This window comes from Meleagris gallopavo, chromosome 5 (assembly GCF_000146605.3).
Source record: "Meleagris gallopavo isolate NT-WF06-2002-E0010 breed Aviagen turkey brand Nicholas breeding stock chromosome 5, Turkey_5.1, whole genome shotgun sequence".
Classification (NCBI taxonomy): Eukaryota; Metazoa; Chordata; class Aves; order Galliformes; family Phasianidae; genus Meleagris; species Meleagris gallopavo.
Genome location: NC_015015.2, coordinates 35,792,307 through 35,816,495, shown reverse-complemented (window position 1 = coordinate 35,816,495; position 24,189 = coordinate 35,792,307). Strand labels below are relative to the sequence as shown.

Sequence of the window (24,189 nt, the reverse complement as noted above, 5' to 3'; positions counted from 1 at the left end):
GCTGCCTGAGATTTTTCATATACTTCAAAGAACACCCTAGTCTATATTGTTGTTCTTTTCCAGATTGAATATATATGTGGGTACAACTTCCTATCATGCAAGGAATGTTTTACTCCAGCTCTCTTAAATTTGAAATGGATGCTAGCCTATAACAGTGTATTCAGTGTCAAATGTTGATCTGATTTCCTTTTATTATCCCCTATGTCAACTTGTAGATCATTGTTTTAGTATCACTCCTATGCGAAATATATCATTACACCAAATTTTGTTCAGTTATACCAATCCCTTTTATCAAAACCTACTTTTAAAAAGTCACCTCATCTTACAACTCTAAATCTATCAAAGAATCCATTTTGTCTTTCACTTCACAACTTTGAAATTTTCTATAGTTGTGTCAAGTATGTTTAAAAGCAGTTACCATACAGAACATCTTGATTTTCCTTTCTTTCTTTTTTTGTTTCATTCTAAAAAACTGCACATGGTCCTGAACCTTAGCCTGCTATTAATCGTTCATGTTCCAATTCCTTTATAGAGGAAGAATATTAGAATTAAGTGACCTTGTAATAGGAGTTCTGCTAATGTTATCTTCTTGTTTGCATTAGCATTTTAGATGCAAATGATGTCATCTATCTCAAAATTACTTGATACACAACTAAGCAAACTGAAGTTCAGTTTAATGGCAAAGTGGCAGTGAAGAAAAATGGATGATAATTAAAAGCTTCCCAGTAACTTGTTTTCTTCAGACTGATGTTTTGGCTGTCTCTGTATTTCACTGCAGTACGAATGACTTAAAGTTCATCTGATCATGCATTTCAGATTCTAGCATATATTTAATTAAAATACAAATCCAAGTTTGATTTCTCTCCTACCAGCCTGAGTCATTCAAAAATGACAAATCATTTTCTCTTAGTCCTGTGGCTTAGTCTCCACAATATTAAATATAGTTATAAAATAATAAAAACATTTAAATTGGGAGAAATCTCTGTGGGTCATCTGGTGGCCTACTACCCAAAGCACTTCTGACTTCATAGCTAGAGCTTTGTCTAGATGAGTTCTCAAAATTTTCCAGGATGAAGACTGCAGCCTGTCTGTGTTCTTGTTTCAGTGCTCAATTGCTCGCACTGTAAAGAATTTTACCTTATATTCAGTCCAAATTTTCTCTGTTGCAGCTTTGCCTCTTGCTTCTTTTTTGTTGTTGTTGTTGTGAGCCTCTGAGAACAGTCTGAGTGTCTTCTCTTTCACCTTTTCTAGATAGTATAAGACGGAAGTAGATTCCCTTAGCCTTCATAACTTCAGGGTAAACAAACTCAGTTGTCTCAGCCTCTTTTTGTACATCATAAGCTTCTTATATATTTTACTGCTGCTACTTAGTGAGATGCTTTCTACATACTTCTTGGGCATCAATGTGAGGGCCCAGTATGGTTTCTGAAACTTTGAGAAAGAGGTCTAAATGCTAAACATGCTTTTAAATCATTGATTTCTTAATTCTTTGCACTATTCCTATAAACTTTTTGCTGTTCCAAGGACACCAACAGGGCATTAAGTTATCTTGAGATAGCAGCTCTGTTCTACACTGGAAGAATAGGGCAGTACAGTGATGTACTTGTAAGATCCTGGATACTGAAGCTATTTAATGTCAGATGTTATCTGCCAGCACAATTTCTAACATCCAAGTAGAGTTTGAGTCTATGCTTTGGCCCAAAGAGAATTAAGCTTGGCTTAATTTCTCTTCTCTTAATTTCCACTAAACTTGTTTGGATATAAATGTAAAACATTAATGGAAACTCACTGCTTCCTTTGGCTCACTCTCCACCTTTTATTCCTCTGAAGGTATTCCATATTTCAACAGGCCCAAATATGTCCCTTGACCATTGCCAAACTGGCTGGTCATGAAGATCTGTGTCAACGCCTATGTGTTTGAGGTCATAGAAAGCACAAAAGATAGAGGCAATTTTTCTGCCTTGGTTTGGGTTTGTAATGAACTTTTTTGAAAACTTCTAGGTAAGGTCTCTTTTATATCTCATAAAAGCGTATAGAGAATGAGCTAGGCAGATTTTGTACTAAGAAGAAATTTAATTTTGCTGTTGATTTAATTTTGCTATTGAAATATATTTACCTGAAGTGATTATTTGCTAAAAAATATTAAACTGTTGAAGTTATTTAGCCACAGTTATTCAGTTTTCATGTTGTGTCAAAGATGCAGGTTCAGTTTAGGTAAATAGATTCTCATGTCTGTCTTGCTATTTCTTTTTATTCTTTCTCTTTATTTCCCTTCCTAAGAAGGAAAATAGGTATTTCTGTAAGATGAAAAGTCAAAGTTTATAAATTTATGTTAGATTGAACTTGGAGGAAAGAAGTGATGATGCCAATAGAATGGTTAACAGATGAACTTTTGGGGCGATTTATATTGTTCATGCATTCCCAGACATCTTGTTTCAAGCATGTATTTTTACCTTAGTGTTATTGAGACATCTGGTAAGTACTTTGACTATTTTCTGTGAATTAAAGTGTATCTTTACCAGATGGACAATACTGGTTATTATATACACAAAAGCATGCATTAAATATGTTTATTGTGGGATTTTTTTTTGCACAAGGCTGTTAACTTAATACAACCGTAGAGAGAAAGACAAATTACTCTTTTTTTAAAAACAACTTGTGTAGATATAGATAATATAAATCCATATGATATAGCTGGATACTTTTAGCAAAACTGTATGTATACTAGCTACTCTATTATATCCAGAAACATTTAGATTGGGTTTTACTGGTATTTTTATTTTTTTTTCAAAAATGATATGAAACATTACTATTAAGTAGTTATTTTATTCATATATTATAGTAGTTATTTTATTCATATTTTATTCATTCTGTAGGAAGCAATTGATTTTTAAGGTAAAAATTTTAAGACCAAAAAATTGCTATCAATGTATTTCTGCCTTTATTACAACCATTTTACAGATCTGTGACACTATGGAAAACATTAAGGAATACCAGAAATTCCATTAAAGGTTAGGAGGGCAGCAATGAGTAGGAAGATGCTGGAGAGTGAATAAAGCAAACTTTTACTGCAGTATGAATTGAATTTAGTTCTGAGAAGTAACTCATCCTACAACTGACACTTTCTCAAAGATTTCCTTTTACCTATAAGTAAAATGATATCTTCAGTTATCCAATAAGACAGACCTACATTCTGAGAAAATCTTCTATCTTTTCTGATTGTTGTCAAAGCCAGTACAATGATTTTAAATATATTTGCAGGATGTTTGCAAAAGGAATGTTAGATCTGTACACTATTTGGATTGCAGTTGTAATCAAGGCTCTGTTTGTAGGGTCTTTTCTGCAAAACATTGTAATCCTTTTGGATAATAAAAAAAACATATATCCACTGGCTAGAGTACTCAGTCCTTCAGCTTTCAGTATTTAAAGTCTTAATTTTATGTTATAGAAGTGTAATACATTTCCTACTTTTGTAAATATGATGTTATTACTAACACCTGTATCTCTGCTGTATTCAGTGAGATCTTAGCATCTTTTTAGATTAAGCAGATCTTAACTGATGACCATTGGTGCAGGTGAAAAAAGGTTCTTTCTTGAAGTTCAAACACAAGAGCATAGCATTTTAAACTCATCCTATAAGGAACTTCAGACAATCAGAACTTCTGAGCACCACTGCCGCTGACTGACACTTGTTTATAAAGAGCAAGAACTATAAGAGATGTGTCTCTTGAAAGTGAGAAACTGTAATAACCTACTCACTTTCCATCTTAAAAATGTACTATTACATCTTTCTGTTGAGAAGTAGACCAGTATATGAGAAATATGAAGGTGATTGCAATATGTTATATTAAATATGAGGGCGATTTCTTGTGGGATGTAGTGTCTGCTACTACATTTAAACCAGTATAAGAAAATTAGATGATAGAGGAAAAATAATAAATTGAAAACAATAACTGTGTTTTAAGTGAACTCTTATATGAAATATTAATTGCATTTATCCTGATGTTGTGCATGTTATACTTCAATTTTGAAGCCTAGTTATCTTCATTTGCACATTAAACACTGACAGAGCATGAAACTCATTGAAAAATAGCTTGTGTTTATTTTCCACCTCTGCATGTGGCTACTTAAGATGTGAGGTAGTGAAATACTGTAGTTTGGTTGACTCATAATTTTTTCCATGCAATTTCAGTCTAACTTTTCTTTATAGTTTTTCACCTTTGAACAATACAAGAAGCTACTAGGATATTCATCTTTACCACCAGGACTGGTATGTATGATAACACTTCATGTTCTATTTTCATGCGTATATATTGAACAATCCTATCTGTTTCCTTCCATATTGGAAGCCCAGATTTTAAGGGGTACACAAAATGTTTTTATACTAAATGTGGTTAGCATGTGTAGTCTGCCTGCTGATATATAGAGTTTAATTCTACTATGGTATCTTTTAGAATAAGATAATTTTGTATTACTACTTTCTATTAATGATAGTTAATGCATATTTTTCACAATAATGGCATGACAACTATATGAAAGAACTGATATATCTCTGGACATGCTACATAGATTAGGGTAGTGAAAAATTCCCAATACCAACTGTGTTAAAATTTGCAGGAAAATCTTGAGAAAATTGCCCATAAAAACAAAGACGTCATTGCTGACCAAAAGCCACTCCAATTCATACAGCAGGTAAAACAGCTACCAGCCATCCTAAAGTTCTTGCACATTTTTGGTGCATTTCTTATTACCATAGAGGCATTTTTGCTTCTGAGGTAGGCATGATAGAGAAAAGACGACTGAGAGAGATTCTGGCCTAAGCTACACAGAATGTCCAGAGATGCCTCTACAGAATTCTTTCGGAGAGAAAAATTACTGTCAAAAGAGGAATGCATACATTAGCATCATATTCCTGCTGGTTGATGGTGAAAGGGATAGATTATGTTCCTATCTTACATTGGAAAAACTGGTGTGTTGGTAATATGGTAGTATGGCTGGAGGCAAAGGCACTATGGATAAAGCCTGCCACTACCCTTCCAATTTACCATTCTCTTTCTTGAGCTCCCTAGAGTCCTGGCTCAAAACCCTCTGTATTGAATGAATTATTTTTCTCACTATTGTTTTTTCCTTACCACTGGTTTCCTTGAATTTTGACAGATATATTCAACATATTGTATAATGGTCTGGGATTCTTTTCAGCATCCAAAGTTTAGAGACAAGAATTGAGGCAATAAAAGTGCAAAATGATCACAAAAATTAATCACTCTGATTTTTCTTAAGTGATCTGAATATTTAAATTATTTTTGTTACTAAAAAAAAGCAAAAACAAAAAAACCAAAAAGCATGTATTTCTAATTGCTGTTTCCTGATGGAAAGCAAAGTAGTGAATATCACCATTTCTGTGGCTGTAATGTACCATCAGCTTTTAAGGAAATGGAAATAATTCACCCTTTGAAAGAATGCTGACATTTCCATGTGTGCCACTTATTCCCATGCAAACCTTTTCAAGATGGCTGTTTACTTAGGGAGACTTTTCTTCTCCTTGCACAGTTTGACTAAGTACCTCACTTCTAGCTTTTTCCCTTGCTGTGTGACTGCATTTATATTTGTATTTTACTGAGGCTCCACCCAAAGATAATAGGAGGGCATTGTTTTTCCATGTTTTCATCATAAATCAATACCACACTGTGCTATGACATTTTATTTTGCGTTTTTTGGAATGTGGTTTATGGCTATTGTCATATTGTCTTCAAGAACTGTCAGCATCCAATCAAGATCTAGCTTTTTTTTTTTTTTTTTTGTAGTAGAGCACTGACACACAGCTGAAGTATTTCATTGTATTCTCTCATTCAGTTTCATAACCTGAATGTATTTTACTACTTCATTTTTACATATTGATTGACTTAACTTTCCTAGGCATTTGCAGTTGCTGGCTTGGGATCTGGATTAACGGAGGCAGTTGTGGTCAACCCTTTTGAAGTAGTAAAGGTTACCTTGCAGGCAAATCGAAACAGTTTCACAGAGGTATGAGGATTGCACCGCTGTTTGTTTTGTTTTATTAAGTGTTGTGCACTTGAAAGTTCATGTTTAGACCAAAATATCTATACTGTAATGGGTTGATGCAAATGATTTTCCCACAAGCCTAATGAAAAAGGAAAATGAGGTAAAAGATTCATTAAATTATGCTGTCAGATGTGCATCAAGATGCATACAGTACTGTCCTCTGTGTCAGTATTTCCACTGCAGATATTCGGTGCACCTCTTTACTCCCACAGCAGCCAGTAGTACAGCACTGTGAAGAACTGTTATCCTGAAGTACAAATCTGAGACTCTTACGTACATTTACCCTGGCAGGCTCCAGACCTCTAGTGAGAACAGAGGGTTGGCATTAGACACTGAGTTCCAATGCCCTGGGCAGGGTCCAGCTGGTGTCTTTTATGTTGAAATGTAGCTGGTAGATTTCACGATCTTGGATGAATTTATTGATGTTAAAAGTAGCTGTTATGGACTCTGTAATTCATTCAGAGAAGCACTCTCCCAGAGAATAAATTTTATAACATTTGATAAATTTTGGTACATTCTCAATGCATACCAGAGATGTCAGGTTGCCCGGGGTCTCTGGCCTAGACATTTTTTAACTATGAGCAGTAAAACCACTGAAACAAAGAGCTCATACTGTACAAGAAAAAAAAGGGTTGAGTTACTGCAAGGAGAAAGCAGTGCATGGGAGGATTTCTATCTCAGGAAGGTACCTAATTTACACTTAAAATAGTATTGAAAGTATCTATTTGCACAGATATTAAAAAAATCCAGGGGTCTTAAGTTCTTAAATCACAGATATCCATTTTAAATATATATTTTAAAAAGGATTATAATTTTAGAATTTGTTGTAAATCAGAAAAACTAGTGGCTTCAGTACCACAATCTCAAGTTCTTATTAAGAACATGTTAAAGGACATTCCATACAAAGCATGTAAACTCAAGCCTACTGGAAGAAGCACTTGCATGTTATTACAGAGTGTAGGGTAATGGTACACTTACTTCATTACCATGCACTGTTTTTCTAAAAGGTTTAAGTAAGGTATGTACCTCTCCCATTGTGTAGCTTTCATATTATATGATGAAACCTAATGCAGGTCACATATTTCTTTGACTATTGTATTGAAATAATAAATACATCTTGTTTAAAGGAACAAGGAAGAGCATGAACACATACACCCACACCCAGACTCCTGCACACCCCCAAAACAAATATTCACACAGTGCAGTGACAGCTGAATTATTCAGTGGTACCAGATCATCTTTCTAGGGCTGATAGGTTTAAAGAGGAAGGCTGCAATAAATCACATATTGGCACTATTGTCATTTGGATTGCTACAGGTAAAAATAATGCAATTTTTTTGTTTAGATAGGAGTCCCAATTTTTTTTGTTTGGCTTTCTCTTTTTTGTTTTTCCCTGTAGCCATGGAAAACTCACTGGCTATAGATGCTGAGTGATTATAAAAGTCTTCTCACTTGATTTTACAAGTTTCTGCTCTAAGATGAGATGACAGTCTCCAGATCATGCTGTCTTGGTCTCTATTAAGTACAAGTCAGCAACTGTCTGAAGTGAATTAAACTCTGGTTGTTTATACAGCAAATTTCTCCAGGTTAGTTATCCTCAGGTCCTTTTGTTATCAGCATAAAATTTAGAACTTCTGTGTCTTGATCATCTGACATTTTAAATGTTTATGTTTACATTTTTTAATAGATTCTGATTTGAATCCTGGTAGTAGATAGGAAAGTGAATTTAGTAAAATGTGTTCAAAGCATTAACAGGATAATATTGGTTGCTAAATATGAAAAAACAGAATGAAACCTATTATTAAAGGCTGTCTGTCAGTAACCTAAATAAGCAGTGATATGCTGTGTCAGTTACAACAGGGATAATTTGGCTGATGGTGTTGATCTACTACTGTGATATTTTGGAATGAGAAGGCAGTAAACAAGTAAGCACATTGAAATTAGCAACATTCACAGCGCTGTAGTCAAAATTTTTCTGTATTTTCATGTTTGAGCAGCCTAGTGGAAGTCATCTTTTCCCTTATAATTAAATATTTGATTACCTAGAGCTGGTTTTAGGCTTTGGAAAAACAAAACTCTCACAACAACATTTTTTTGAGAGGAGCTTTTCCTAATTCTGCTAAAAAAAGATCTAATACTTCAGAAGTATCATCAGTAGTATCACAGTATATTGTGGTACAGATCAAATGTGTACTTAGTCGGGCAGATAGCGTCAGTGGAACTCATTGTTATATAAGTGGATCCTGAGGAAGTTTTGACCTTTTTGGCTTTTATTAGGTAGCAGTTGGCTGGCTAAGACGATTTCTATACTTTTTGGACATTATTTTCAAAACAGGATTTCTAAAGTCAATTTCCTAAATCTATACCTTGGAATATAAATGAGTGTTGTGATTTTCAAAGTCTAACTACACCTTTTATGTCAAGTTATTCATCAGGAGTGCAAAACAGGATTTGCAGTTGGATGCTTATGAGAAAAAAGAATTTGTGCCTTCTTTTCTAGAGTTTCATTACCACAGTATTAAAGTTAGTTGCCTGCCTCTATGACAGAAAATCGTTTAATGTGTGATCTAGTTTTAAAAATTTCTATGTACTCAGTAACTCCTTCAAAAGTCAGTGTTTAAAAATTAAATATTCAGAGATAGCGTATATGCTTTTTGTCATCTTCCAACTCTATTCCTAACACTGAATCTGGAACTGCCAAACTGCTCAACACAGATATTTATATTGTCCTTTGCTGCTCCAATCTGTGGCTCCCAATAACTTGCTATCCTATCCATAATGGCTTAACTTATTTCCTGTTCCAATACTGTTTTTTCATCACTTCCTTGTAGTGCAAGCCCCTGTGCCACTGGTTTTACTTTAGAAGCTTTTTTTCTAATCTTTTAATTGTCCAGAATTATTGTTTTATACTCTAGTTGTGCAAGGGTTTCATCTGTCATAATCTTAACAGCACACAATGTGATTTAAAAAAAAAAAGCAAACTGTTGCCAAATTCACATATCTGATGCCATGAGTTTCTCTATAAAATTTAACTAACCTTTGAAACAATGATTTTAAGATTACTTTCTTTGCGTTAGGATGTTTTCATCTTTTTTTCTGCTATCAGAAAAATGGGGAATATTTTTTTGTAATGAAAAAAAATATGGCGATACTTAAGATAAAATGACAAGAGCTGGCAACACTGTGTTTGTCAGCGGGATTGAAATGAGGCATAGATTATTGTTTCGTTTTTCTAAAGATGATCTCTTCCTTCCTTTACTTAACTTGTGAAGCAACCATCTAGCTTTGTTCAAGCTCAGCAGATCATCAGAACTGATGGTTTGGGCCTCCATGGACTCAACAAAGGTCTTACTGCAACACTGGGCCGTCACGGAGTTTTTAACATGGTTTACTTTGGATTCTACTTCAATGTGAAAAACATTCTTCCAGTCAATAAAGTAAGTTTCTCATACAATGGGATAGACAAGCAGATAAGAGGTTTGACAATTTGATTAACACTGTATTTTACAGTGCAAAGCTGTGCTGTTACTAACTGCTGACTAACATAACTCCCTGTTTTGCAGAAAATGCTATAGCATTTTCATGGCAAAATTTGTGAATCAAATTAAGGTTCTGCCTTTTTAAGAAAAGCTGAGTATAAACAAAGTAATCATGTTTGAAATCACAATGTTATGAATATTTCCTTATACCACAGTAGCAAAGTGAAAAGGCAGAAACAAGGTGCAAGTATGTTATGCTCATTGCTAGGTATGTAAGTGCTCATTGCTATTGTTTTGTTTGTTTGCTTGTTTGTGGTAAACTGGACTAGAAAAGAGATATCAGTTTCTAGAAAATTTCTAAGTACTCACAAAGCAAGGTGCCAAGCTTGATGAGCAGACAGGGCTGCAGTACGGAGGTATCCTGACCATGTACAGATCTATTTACTGAAGGCAGTTCAGCCTAGTATTGAAAGATGACAGGACAGATTTACGCACGTGGGAGGGAACCAGCCCAGAACAGGACTTACACGGTTATACGCAGAGACTTTATGTAGAATAACCTATGAGTAAGCTGAGAAAAAGAATAAAGCTGTAATTGTCCTTGAAGAAATTTTAGTCAGTAGTCTCATATGATTTTATATAAAGTAGGCATTTCCCTTTATAACAAAAGGAAATTTTATGAATGAAAGTATACTAATACTGGAAACTTTCTAAATGGCTGTGTGAACCACAACTAATGGTTTATTAATGACTCCAGTGCATTACTTACTGAAGTGTGTTTTCACTAATGTGATTTTTAGATGATGACAGTTAAACAGTCACAGGTGTAATATGTAGGGATATTCATTTAAGAAGCTGCAATTTACATCAAAAGGGATCAGTTTCTATTCCCATATGAAGCAACACCTCTTTTTTTCTGCACTTCTGAGTAGCCTGGTATTTTTGTTGGCAAGACCGTATAAATGGAGAAAAGCTCCACTTCTTATTTGCAGATCATTACAGTAAATTGAATTGTTAAAGAGCAGCTAACCCACAAGTTTCTACAAGTTTATTTTAGTGTATTTAAGCATACATTGCAATGTACTTGAATCATATATTCTAAAAACTCAAGACACAAGGGTAGCTTGATACAAAGTTAGGAGTAAACATTTATTCTGATGAAAAGATGGAAAATTGTAGTTACTATGGAGAATACTCAGAACCATATGCATGTAAGGACAGAAACTTACGCACAGCTTCTATGGAAATGCTGTACTTTACCTGCATAGTAATGGAAGAATAGTAATAGTATTTGGCATAAGCATTTCTCATGCTTTCCTAGCATTTCAATTTAAATACGTATGTATAGCACATGATTAGAAAGATTCAGAGCTTTATGACCTGTGAGAAATTAGCTCTTTGTACAGATTCTGTATGACAAAGAGAATTGTTAACATCTAGAACATAAATTTAAATAAACAGACAGTAAAAGAGAAATTACTTCAGTGGTGTCACCTGGTGACACAGGTGTTCTGTATATGCTATCTGTGATCTTCGTACAACAAGAATGTATTAATTACAAGTGGAGAGGTTTTTATTGTGTGTAACAGTTGTGAAGTGGCTTGTACAGTGGCTTGCAGTGGCTACATCTCAGCTAGTAAATTGAGCAGTATCACTGAAGCTCAGTTGTGTGTATTGCTCAGCATGCCCTGGCCCAAGACAGCTACCACTGTTCCTGGGTATGGCTTGGGAGTTTGTGCAGGCAAGGAGTTTAATAGGCAGATTTCCTGTAAGATCTCTGATTTAGGTGGTGATAGCACTTAGTAGCATTAATTAATAGGACACTGTAGGCCAGCTGGCAGCCATGCTATAGACAGTTCTGTACATACAGATGTAGCCAATAATTCTGATCAAACTCCTATTAAAATTGATTCAAGTCTTACCCTGAGTTTAACTGGGTGTAGATCAGGCCTCATCTTGCTTGTGCTAGCCAACAGTATGTCAAATATGTCTATATGCATTGAACTTTGCCTTAGTGATTGGAAAATATCAGCATTCAACAATACGTTGTGATAAATATTTTCTAAATATTTTCTATATATTAAATTTTTTTCTATATATAAATACAAATATAAATATAAATAAATATATAATATTAATCTATATATTAAATATAAGTATTTTCTAAATAGTTTCTGTCAGTAGGCAAGTCGTACAGGCTGAGTTATCAAACCTGTACAATAAATTTGATATAAGTTGTTAGGCAGTTAGTCTGAAAAATTAGTTGTAACTTTTCATATTTTCTCACGTTTGATTTCATTATAAAACCTAATTTGTTCACTTTGTGCATTTCACATAAAATTCTGTAAGTCAGTCTTGTGATATTGACAAGCATTTAAAACTGTGAAATAAGAATACTACACTTGAAATAATTCTGGCTCTTGACTATGTATTTGCTGTTCACCTTCTGTAAGTGGAAAAATGTATGGAAATGTCTATATGACCCTTTTAGCTGTCAACAGTGCTAAACTGTGCATTAAATTTGCATCCCAATTAAGAATGTTTGCAGCTTATTTTGCCAAAAACAATAAACTTTTTATGTTGAGTGGTCAAATGATATAAATGACATGTGTGGGTTGTAAATGTTCATAATGAATAATTTTTCGTATGTTCAGTCTATTCTGCTAAACAGACCATTTACAGCCAACCTCATGCTCAGTTTACTGAACATGGAATAAGCTAGTCTTGTTTCAATTGCCGCTAATGTATCACCCATAGAGCATTAACGGCTATGCATCTGCACTAGCAATCAAATTAGTCTGAAAATTTATATCGTCTCAGTTTTATGGCACATGCTTTTATAGCATGCTTCATAGGCTTCCAGCAGTTCTTGCTTTTTTTATTTTATCATAGTTTGATTTGATGGCAAACATTAGTTTCATTAAAACCATTGCTCACTACCACCTCCAAGCGGCTATCGTATTTGTTAACAATATGAAAACAGTGCCTGGTGAAAGCTCCCTTTGAATCATGGCCAGCTGCAAAACTCATTTCAAGTCAGACACTGCCTGCTGCAGCTGCCTCCTGTTAAAAGGGAGCTGCACTGGGCAGCAGTAGCTGAGCAGTCTTGTTTTGCCGGAGGAAGGGCCCTAAACTCCTATAGGCAAGGAAATGGACTATTCAGTTTGGCAAATAAATAAGATTGTAGAGAACAGATTTATTTCCAGTTGTTTTCAGATCTACCCCAATGTAAAAGTTATATGTAGAAACAGAGTGCACTGGGCACATGGTGCACTCAGTTGAATAAGTAGTGAAACAAGGTGATTTAGGAGAAGGCTGGATCAGAGTGGAAGACAGAGCAATCTCGGAGATACTGTGCAATCTCAAGTTTCAGGATGTCCTATCGGCTAAACAAAATCGCAGTGCTGTACCCAGTAAAATGTCACAAGCCACCCACTGATCATAGCTCTCCAGCGGAGGTGTCCTGAAGCTGTTGAAATTATAATCAGTGTTGTTTAAAGGCTTCTTCCCTGGTCATCATCACTGCACATTGTATCGTAGGGGGAGTGTCCTTTGCTATCTTACCTTCTCCTGTAGAGGCACACTTGTAGCTAAGTTCTTACAAAATATGTAAATGGTCATGTAACAGAAGAGAGATCCTACAAGCATCCCAGCTAAGGGAAATTTTCAGTGGGAGCTTGCGCTTTGTTAAAGACTGAACTTTATAGGAAACAAAGGCCATGTAAATCCTAGTCTGAGTCTGCACCTTTCTAGATAGAGAATCAGTCAGCCACAAGACAAGAATTCATAGGACATCAGCCTTTTTTAGTTCTGATATTTATGGTGCTACTCTTTTTTTTTTTTTTTCCTGTTTCTTAACTAATTGTATAACTGAAGCTGATGATGGATAACAGATGGATGCAGGGGGTAAGCAAAAAAGATGTCCATTCCAGAGTGCCAGTTTCTGCTTCAAGGAATTTTAAGGGACTCATAGTTGATGTCTAAATGATGCCTTGAAGATGTGACCTGCTTGTAATCCCAACAGATCATGAACAATCTGATGATCTGAGTAGACTGACTCTATGTGGGAGAACTGATTGGGATTACAACAGAAGGTTCATGTGAAATTGGCTGACTGATTCTGTTTTTAGCAGTGTGGTTGATAGTCTTCCAGGTATTTGTTCCCTAGGAAGTATAACATCGAGCACTAAATATTGAATGGCAGGAATATTGACTACTCTCTTTTGGATAAACAGAGTATCACTGGTATGGGACCAGTGCAGAAGGTGATGGAAAGATACAGTCAATAAAGAAAGAGTTTGTGAGGAGACAAAGGGGTTGAGTTTCTTTTGTCTCTTTGGTGTTCTTCTTTCAATGGTCTGACAGTAATCTACAAGGAACAAGTACGGATCAGTCTGCCTCTTCTCTTGCTGACTGTACAGAGCTTCCAGAATTCTGTGTATCTTATATTCAGTGACCACATTTTTATCATCTCCTGGATTTAAACTATTTATTTATTTATATCAGAAATTCTTTGGTGCAGTTGTTTGTTTTAGGACTGAGTGGATAGGAATCCCGGCTTCGCCTGAGAGGTCTGAAAGATTATGGCAAAAGAGTAGATAATAGGTAATAATCTGTAACTAAAGATTAATAGCTTACAATCAGGAAATTGTAATGTGAGGGGGAAAAAAAAGATCACTGTTAGGGTTGCAAACTGTTTGAAAACACCTGCCCTGTACAGCAAACAGTCATCTCACTCTGGAGAATAGCCAGGACACTTATCCGAGTAGCTGTCATTCATTTTATGCTGTTGGCCATCTGACAGATGGATTTTAAAAACTTAAATAAATGTCTGCTATGATGAGATTGCTCTCAAGGAGGAATCGGAGATAATACCAGTGTGAAGAGGCACATTTAATTCAAACAAAATGCAGCTGTGACTGCGTGTTTTGGAATGCCTCTCATGAATATGTTTGTTGTTGTTATTATTTGAGCATTTCCTATGCATCTTGACAAAAATCAGAACATGATTATACTAATCAGACAGCAAGCTATAGTTTACAGTAAGGAGTTTACTATGTAAATGCTCGAGATGTTCAGAAGTTCAGAGTAAATAAGAACATGAAGCTGTTTGTAAAACTGTGGTCAAGTGTTGAGTACGTTGCAAACAAAAATTATGACTATTCTTTATAAGAATCACAGCATGATATTACCACAATAGTGACAAGACTAGTTTTCACTTCTCGTTTTCACACTCTCTGGAGCCTTGCAGTGAATCTACATTAAATTCTCTTCATTTCTGCTGATTTCTGCCCAGAGTCTGTGTGCCTCCAAACCACCTGAACATACCAGTACGAGCTCCTTCCTCCCTACTGTAGAGTATGACAGCATTTCTTCCCATCTCTTCTCTGAGACTCAGTCTATGTAACACTATGATCTGTTTTGCTGCCACACACTTGATTATAATAAATATAGCCCAGATAAGGTCCTGTGGCCCAATCAGTCTTCTGTCTTTTAAAGTCTTCCTTGTTATACACAGGGAGATGGATGTGCAGCCTAAAGTGCAAAGTCTCTCAGTTCTGTTCACTGCTTCTCCACTGACTTATTATGTCATGTTGAGCAGATGTACTTAGTTATTTAGCAGTTATTTCACACTTTTATGCATGCTACCATATATGTTCACACTATCTGTCTCTACTATCTACTTTATATACTTTGAGCTGTTCCTTTGGAAATACTTACTTTCTTCACTGTGTATAGTGAGCGTAGTATTCCACCTTTCATCCAGTGAATTGCATCTGAGATAATCATCTAAATCAGTACACATATATCTACTATGGTGAGTAGTACCATATTATGTATTCTAAAATTAATTTTCAGTTTTTCTGGTAGAGAGCCAGAGATCAACCTTCTGATCATGCTCTCCATCAATTATGCACTTGGATTCACAATGATCTTATCAGTGACCTAAATTAACTGAATTCAAAGCATATATGGCTTTACCAAATAGTTATACCACTGTTGGATTAATATCTATGCTGCTTATGGATTTTAGTGACTTTCCTTCAATATAGATGAAGATAGTATGGAAGCTTTTGACTTATATTAAAGATTTAAACAGAAGTTTTGACAAAGTACCTAGCTAATATGCATGTGAATAAAGAGTACTTATAGGAGAGCCTGGGATTTTGGAGTCTGACACTGATAAGCGAAGCATTTCCAGTGGGGAACAATATTGTACTTGTGTGTATATGTGCTAGATTCAGAGTTAAAATGTTCTGTTACTAGAAATTATAGTACATAAAAGAAGGAATTAAGCAGCGTGTGATCTAGGTGGAAGTTATGGAGTCTCCATTTTGTTAACAATATTATAATAGTAATGAAGTATAACAAGCAGAAATGTAATATCTGAATTGTTTTTCTCCCATAGAAATTAGGGATACTCAGCATGGGATGCATTTGTTAGTATCACCTACTTTTCTCTGTTTATGCTCACATGGCAGGGGCTCATATGTATAGGAGATATGATTGTGAAGGATGTACTAAAAAGATAAGAGGATCAAAGTTTACATATCCAACCACAACAAAGTTATTGTCTTATGAATAAGAAAACTGTTAACTTTCATGAGGTACACTATACTGCGGTATGGCACCATATAAAATCATGTTTCTGCTCTAATTCACATTTTGCTTATGTTACAGAAAAGTTACTTTTGCTTAAAAACAGTCATATTTCTTCCTCAGCTACGCCATTTACAAAAGCAATGGGAGATTGTCAGAATCTTTTTCTCTAATGTACCAAATATAAAATATATAATATGCAATCAGTGAAATGTATGAAGTTAGTGACAATAACATGATCATAATTTTTCTCTGCTAACCAGTTCCAGCATTAGCACTAGGCAGATGCATTACCTCATGTCTCTTTCCGTGCGGTCCGAGACTGCTAGGAATATTTTGGCATTGTCCATCGAGTAAAAAAGGTTGGATTTCAGTGTAAAAAGAAAGACAGTGTTTTGTGATAGCACCAGCTTGCACATGCACGAGAGATAACCAATGTTCTTTTGTCCATATAAATTTTGTAGGCAGAAGCATGAGTTGTATTTAGAAATCTCTTTTTTTATACGTGGAAGTAGTAGCACACTAAAAAGAAATTACTTTGTACTTTTAGAAAAAAACTTTTTAATTATTTTAAATAATGTGGAATCCATTGTATTAATGAAATGACTTGCATATTGCAGTGATGAATATCACAGAAAAACATTTCTCATAAAGTATGTAATAAAAACTGAAGTTACAGAGCAAAGTTAATGTATATTGTAGCAAATTTAGTTATAATCCAGTTTTGTGAATAAGCAAAATGCTGCCTTCCAACATTTTTAATGTCACAAATACTGAAATAGAAATGAAACAGTTTTAATTTCCCTTTAATTATGTTGGTTCAATGTTACATTTCAAAAGAAGCTGCCTAGTGGGACTCTCCTGCATATACAGGAGTATCTGTTGCACTGCCAGTTTCAAAGCAAGCAACGCTGACATCAAGAATTCACCAAAACATGAAAATGAACAATCATTCAAATATAAGCAGCAAGGTTTGAAATTCACTGCTAAGAAGTGAATACTTTTGCCTGATATGTATTGCCTAGCCCAGAGTATAACCCAATGTCCTTAGTACTACAGAAGAATTGTTCTCTCACTTGAAAAGGGTATTTTAGATCATTCCAGACTATGAAATGTCAAATCAGTAGTGCATCTGCCTCCTTGCAGGCTGGCCTGACGAGGTACCTCAGTTCCCAGGTGCAAATGTAATCATATGGTTGTAGGATAGGCACCTTGCTGTAAAGAGGCTGCTGTGCCTGGATTTCTTTTTCTTCCCTGGTACCAGAAAAATAGGCTTCATTTTATTTCCATTTAAACCAGTGACAGTATGTACAGGACAAGCAGAGGTCTGCTGCTACATTTTTTACTAGTAAGGCTGTACAATTTGTTGTGTAGAAACAAATGGGTGTTAGGTATTCTAAATTTTAAAATGTATTATCAGTACTCTTCATATTTTGTAAAATCAAAGTGTTGAGTTTTTCTGCAAGTAATAAAATGCTCTGCTGATTTTGATATCTAAACACCTTCCATCAATGCAAACTGTGCAGATTTTAACATATGTTCTTGTTGCTGATCTGGAAGGGAAACCTTTATTGTTCTTGTTTTCACTTACAAATGTACAGATTCAGCAAACAAAAGACTTCTAATATACTGACATTATGATGTGGCAAGATCATCTATTATTTTACTGATGGTTTTCTATAATTGAAGTGACTTAAGGGAAGAATAGAACTACACATATGGAGTTTGATACAGTACAAAAGTGTCCTTGTTTTGGAACATCAATAGCAAAAGAATCACGTGCATAGGAAAGGCACTGGTGGATGTTTCCCTCGACTTCCACTACTTATAGAAGTAGAATTAAGCTTGCTTCAAGAGACTTTGACTCCCAGATAGATCTGAATTCTTAGATGTCATAGAAAATAGCAAGGTAGGAGGTCTTCCTAAATTATCAAATAAAACCCAGTCAGACCATGAACCTAGAGAGAGCAAAAAACTTTAGATGCACTTCTGACCTGCTTCTAACTTGCATCCTGAGCATAAAGTAGGGTTCAGAAGCAATCTGTTGTGAATTCTTCAGCCAATTAGCTGAGTGAGTTACCACTGCTTATAATGCACAGAACGTGGAGGCTCCCTTGCCGTTGCACCGAGCTGGATTGTTAATAGCAGGAAGCTAGCACTTCTCAGTACAGTACATGTGAAAATAAATGTAAAAAACCTGGAGGGGAATGGCAGCAGACTGAGATTAGCCTTTATTTAATTTAGCATTTGGGGGTCCAACACACAAATGAGCATTTTAGTAGGCTTCATGGTGGAAGTTGCTGTCATTTGTAAAATATTCTGGCCAATTAGCTAATAGTGTGCTTGGATTTCTCCTGTTTTGATACAGTAATACTAAGTACATTGTGAAGCCCAATTATACAAATCATCCCCATATGCCATACCAGTCTTTCTTTATGAACTGTGTTTATAAATCCTGTGTGAGGAAATGTGTACTTCAGCAATTTAGACCATGTGTAAAAACATAGCCAATAGGATTGTCAAGAAAACAAGTTCCAGCATAGGAAATCCTAATGTGTTCCGCTAAAATAACATGAGTGTGTTGTGTTGTGTGAGTTTTCTGATTAAATGCATATTACTTTATAGTGCTTAACCTGCATAGGTCCTTCCGTTTCCCTTCCTTTCTTATTTCTTCTTTCTCTCTCTCTCTCTCTCCTTTTTTTTCTTTTTTTTCAGGATCCAAATGTGGAGTTTTTGAGGAAATTTGGAATTGGACTAGTCTCAGGAACAATAGCCTCAATTATAAACATTCCTTTTGATGTTGCAAAAAGTAGGATTCAAGGACCACAGCCAGTTCCTGGAGAGATCAAGTACAGAACCTGTCTTAAAACTATGGCAACAGTCTATAAAGAGGAAGGGTAAAACATTCTTATTTTAATAATTGTCCAGACTTCTGTTTTAGTTCATATGGGTCCATAAAACCATGTTGTTATATTTCAGATTTCACAAGGACATTAAGCCACCACGAACCCACATATCAGAACACAATGTTACGCTTCAAAAATGTATTTTAGAATTAAAAGAAACATCTTCCTATTTCACATAAACTTTTACAGAAGGCTTACTGGGCTGCCAAAATTTATGCTCCACAAATAAATGTTATATCTCGTGTGTAATTTTTTCAACTCTCTATTTTGTAAAAGGAAAATATTACTAGAAAACAGAGTATTTCACAGTTTAACTCTACTTGTAAAATGGCTGCTGAAATAATTAAATTAGGGACAAATCTTTGTGGCAGTAACATTTTCCAACTTTCTAAAATATTTCTCAAGTGAGGACTGGGTTATAGCTTTGATATTCAGTTATAGCAGTCATTTTGTCCATGTATGCAGCTGTTGTTAACAGAGTTGTCTTGAAAGTAAAACCATCTCACTGATTAAAGTCATATTTTTGATTGGCTGTACTCACAACATAGCTTTTGAGACTGAACATTGATTAACTTTTTCTCTTCATCTAATCAGCCTCTGTAAAATGTTAAAATCCAGATACTGCCTGCTATTGAACATGTGTAATTTCAAATAATTGCTTCTAAGTGCTCTGCCAGCGTTTTAACAAACACATGCTAAAATTCCATTCTTCTTTTACAGCAAGAATATTGTTTGAAATTCTTTGTTTGTTTTTCTTCTGTTGCAGATTTCTGGCTCTGTACAAAGGTTTGATTCCCAAGATCATGAGGCTTGGTCCAGGTAGTTTTTCCTCTCTCATTTCTCTGTTGTTTTCATTCTTCTTTCGTCTTCCTCTTTTTTAATTTCTTGAAAAAATTTAGTGAATGTCAAACAACTTAATGAGACACTGTACCATCTTTGAATGATTCCTTTGGATAATATCATCTAATAACATCATAGAAGAATTTGGCTAAAACATCTAAAAAAATCACTTGTACATACAGATGGGATGATCACAGTTCCAAGTAACTTCTAGTTGGTGAAATTACTTTATTTGTGAATAAGCCAGAGTGCATCTTTGCAAATATCAGAGCTATAAAAGCTTTTGAAGTGCTTCTTAAAGCTTATTGTATTCCCTCTGATGTGATTCTGTACCAATTCTGTAAGGTCCCCTTAAAACACAGGTTAGAGTCTCTCCAGCTTAAATGCTCTCAGATAGTTGAGCCCAAGCATATCACATTCCATTTACTTTCTTCTTCCTATGCTCTGCTGGGGCTGTAAGAAATGTACTCTTAAGAGCCAGTAACATGGGCTAGGAGGAGACTTGCAGGATACTAGAAGGCCAAGAGGACACGGATAGCTTCAGACTAGGTCGTTGATTGACCCTTCTCACTAGCTGTTGCCCCGCATGCAAAGGCACAGTGCTTGACAACCCTGCACATAGCAGGGAGGTTGAAACTTGATGATCATTGTGGTCCTTTTCAATCCAGCCCATTCTATAATTCTGTGATTCTATGATTCTGTGATCTTCTTCAACTTCTAGACTGTTGTTCTCAAACTGCTTTTGATTAATGATGAAAGCAAAGCAACAGGCCTTTAGGTTTTGTCAGCCCACAGAGGCAGCCTGTGTGAAAAGGAGCAGAAGCCCCAGTTTGAACAGTATCCTGCTCCCATGAAATTATAGTTCCAATTGTGCAGGGTGGTTTAATTGGCTAGAGCACACATGGTTAAAAGAAAGTAGGTGCAGGTCTGCTCTGCAGAACAAAGGAGGCATTAGGTTTGTCTGTATATGTTTGTATATCCAATCCTTCTGACTAAGTACAAGACTATGCCTTGTATGGTCTTTATGGTGCAGGACAAAGGAAGAAGATGGGGAGGGGAAAAAAGGCAGCTAAGCATAACTGCAACTGAAAGCCTTTTCCCTCAGATACTAAATTACATACAGGACAAGGAGCCATCAGGGCTTCACTTCCCCAGTACACTTTGGCATAGCTGACTTTGGAACTAAACTTTTCATCTTACAAGTGCCAATGCATTCTGGCTCAGATCCAGCAAATCAGTTAAGTGTGAGCTTCATTTTAAACACCTTTTAATCTCATTAATTAATAAGAGGATTTGGATTTCTGATGAAACAATGACATAATCTTTATTGTGACTGGAAAGGTAACTCCTTCTTTCAACACGTGAAAACTCTCAGGAAAAGAGATACACAAACATCACACAGTATAGGAGCTGGAATTAGCCCTGATTGGAGCTCAACTCACATCTTCAAGACATTGTGTCTATGATTTGTTTGTTGGTCAAACTGTTGCAAACTTCTGCTCTGTCTAGCTGTCCGGGAGTTCACAGATTTAAAGTCTGGTTTTGGTTCATAAGGATAAATAACTGAGAAAATTCACATGGTATCTCTGTGTTCCTAGTTGTTTGAGCCTATCCATCCACATGCAAAGGTCAGACCAGTTCAGCAGTACTTGTTTGTTAGAAGTGCCTCTGCAGCCTGTTCAATGAGCCAACAGGCAAAAGGCAAAGGAAGGAAAATGTTTGTACCCCTGTGCTGGCACCTGCAAGTAGTACATTGTAACACACTACTGCAGCCCTTAACCTGGTTCTATTTCCCATCTTGGACTCCAACTAGCAGCTTCTTTCTGTATGTTTAATTACATACACACCTTCTGAAATATTCTCTTCTACAGCTGATACAGCAACAGCAGGGCTTAAGTCTGGCTTCACTTATTTACTGAGCTTAAGGTGTGATTTTGTACTGTTAACCATTAGCTAGCAGATAACACCACTTCATCAAATCAACACTTCAACAGTGAATTCATAGTTAGGTAAAGCCATAGGAAGACTATAATCATTTAAATACTGCAGTCATCTAATTTAGATGTGATAAATGAACAGTAGAAAACCTTTCATGAATCTTACCTTTTGTGTATTTTGTCATTCCATTATTTAAGTTGTTCTTTCATGGCCAAATCCAACTCCAAACAGACACACAAATATACACACATTCACAGATGAAAACAATGACTTGTAAAAGAATGAACACAAATTAATCTTGCAAAAATATTATAAAAAATATCAGAAGTGCACGTGGATGAGCTTAATTTAATGTGCAACCTTTTCACATCTATTTTATGGTCTAACATCAAGTAAAATACATATGGTTGAAGAATTGGTGAATTTATCATCGGTGAATTAGGAAATTGCTAGAATTAACTATTTTTCAGATAAGAGCTTTGCCATATTCTGTCTCACATTACACACTTTAAATACTCCGCAAATACTTGAAAGTGCTGAATTGGTGCATAGTAAATTACTATATTTTCTTCCAGGTGGTGCAGTGATGCTTTTGGTTTATGAATACGTTTATGCATGGCTTCAGGACACAGCTGATCCCAAGTGCTTCTGAAAAATGTACTCCTTAAGACTATATGCATTCTAAAATACATTTTAATAAAGTGAAACTGATTCTCAGCTGTTATGGTTTTGAATGTACTCAGATTACTGGTTGTACAAGAAAATATTCAAGTAGATACCTGTCTGAAAATGTGTAAAGTAAGAAACCAAATTGATATTTGTAATTTCTTTGTCTGTGTCAAGAGAAAACATAAAGGAGACATGAGGTAGTTTTTCAAGGACAAACTGAAAATTCTGGACACTAAATTGTACTATGCAGACAATACTTTAAAAAGTGCAGCTGAAATGATAAAATAATGACCTTCAAAGCATTTTAAAAAGAAAACTAGAATAATTCCTTAGGACCAGATACTGAGATCATGTAAAATGACAGCTTGGGATTAAGAACATGAGCCAAACTCTAGAAACTCATGAGTCAAAATTGGGTCCTGTTTCTATTCCAGTTGTACCATGTTTGGTAAAATTTCAGCAGTGGCAGAATTGTTTCTTAATTTGTTGAGAGTAAGGACAGAAATAGTACAGCAAGGCTAGCCACAGCTTTAGAAATAAACATAGTATTAAATGTCCTACTTGTTCATAAGCCATATATATCATATAAAGCTCACGCAGGTCACAGAAGATACTAAACACAATTACTCTAACCAAGTTAGATTCAGATACAAAGCAATTATGGAAACCATACAGGAATTGCACAAATAACAAGGAAATACTTTTAGATGTACAAGATCTTACTGCGATTTTTCATCCACTTTCATATCCTAAAAATCCTCAGGGTATCTTGACTACCTTTTTGCCTTCTGTCACCACCTCAAGGTAGAAGAACGGTGTTCAGTTAACCTCTCTTTTCTCTTTATTTGACAACGGCAATTTCTCATTCCTATGTTACATTATAGCTAAAATCAATAAAATTAGCTCTGTCGCAGTTTATAATTTTAAGGCAAATGTTCCCTATCAGTACTTAGCCAAAGAGAAGACGCTACTATGATCACTTCAAAAGTGAAAAGCAAAATGCTTCTTAATTAGTCTTTTATTAATTTAGGGCATTCAAAATATAAAAAAATAAAAGACTTTAAACATACTGTATATACATATAGCCTTAGGTTTTACATCCTTTCCAACGTGATTTTTTTTTTCCATTTAATAGCTCACCCTGATCTTTGATGAAAAAAAAGAACCATTTGAAAGCAAAAACAAAACAAAAAAACATGGCATTCTTTTAGAAAACAAACTAATGGATATACACCCTTTTTTTTTAAATGCCTTTTCCAGGCCAGTCCTTCCTGGTGTAATATGGTGTCAGATTCAGTTTTACTGCAGGACCATGCAAACACAGTGAGTATTTGGGAGTATTAGGCTTCACTGATTTCTTTGAAAACATTTAAACATTTGATGGTCTAGAAATGGAGCCGAGGCTTTTCGTACCAAAAAAGTTCTGCACTCACACAGTTTGCACATCTCCCAAATTAACCCCTTCACCTAACTTGTTTCACTCCAGATTTGTACCCTTGTATCTAATAGCAGCAATTGAATCTTACTCATAGTTTGAAAAACAATTTCTTTTTTTTTTTTTTTCATCCATTTATAATAAAATGGCTTAAAGTTCTATGGGTAATAAGCTAGCATGTTGTGGTTTTCAGTTTACCAGTGAGTATAAGCAGTAAGGAAAATCCTTAGGCAAAAAAGTATTCTGTATCATATGTTTA

The 24,189-nt window shown here is 35.3% G+C and overlaps 1 protein-coding gene across 1 annotated transcript in view; it reads left to right on the top strand.

Moving 5' to 3' along the window:
* SLC25A21 (solute carrier family 25 member 21) overlaps positions 1-22,550 on the top strand; it is a 96,393-nt gene extending 73,843 nt beyond the window's left edge. The window contains exons 4-9 of the mRNA XM_031553604.1: positions 4,211-4,270; positions 5,917-6,024; positions 9,336-9,500; positions 18,858-19,039; positions 19,815-19,867; positions 22,402-22,550. Coding sequence (XP_031409464.1) covers positions 4,211-4,270; positions 5,917-6,024; positions 9,336-9,500; positions 18,858-19,039; positions 19,815-19,867; positions 22,402-22,478 — 645 coding nt within the window. The 3' untranslated portion in view covers positions 22,479-22,550. The remainder of the gene's footprint in view (positions 1-4,210; positions 4,271-5,916; positions 6,025-9,335; positions 9,501-18,857; positions 19,040-19,814; positions 19,868-22,401) is intronic.
* The last annotated feature ends 1,639 nt before the right edge of the window (positions 22,551-24,189 follow it).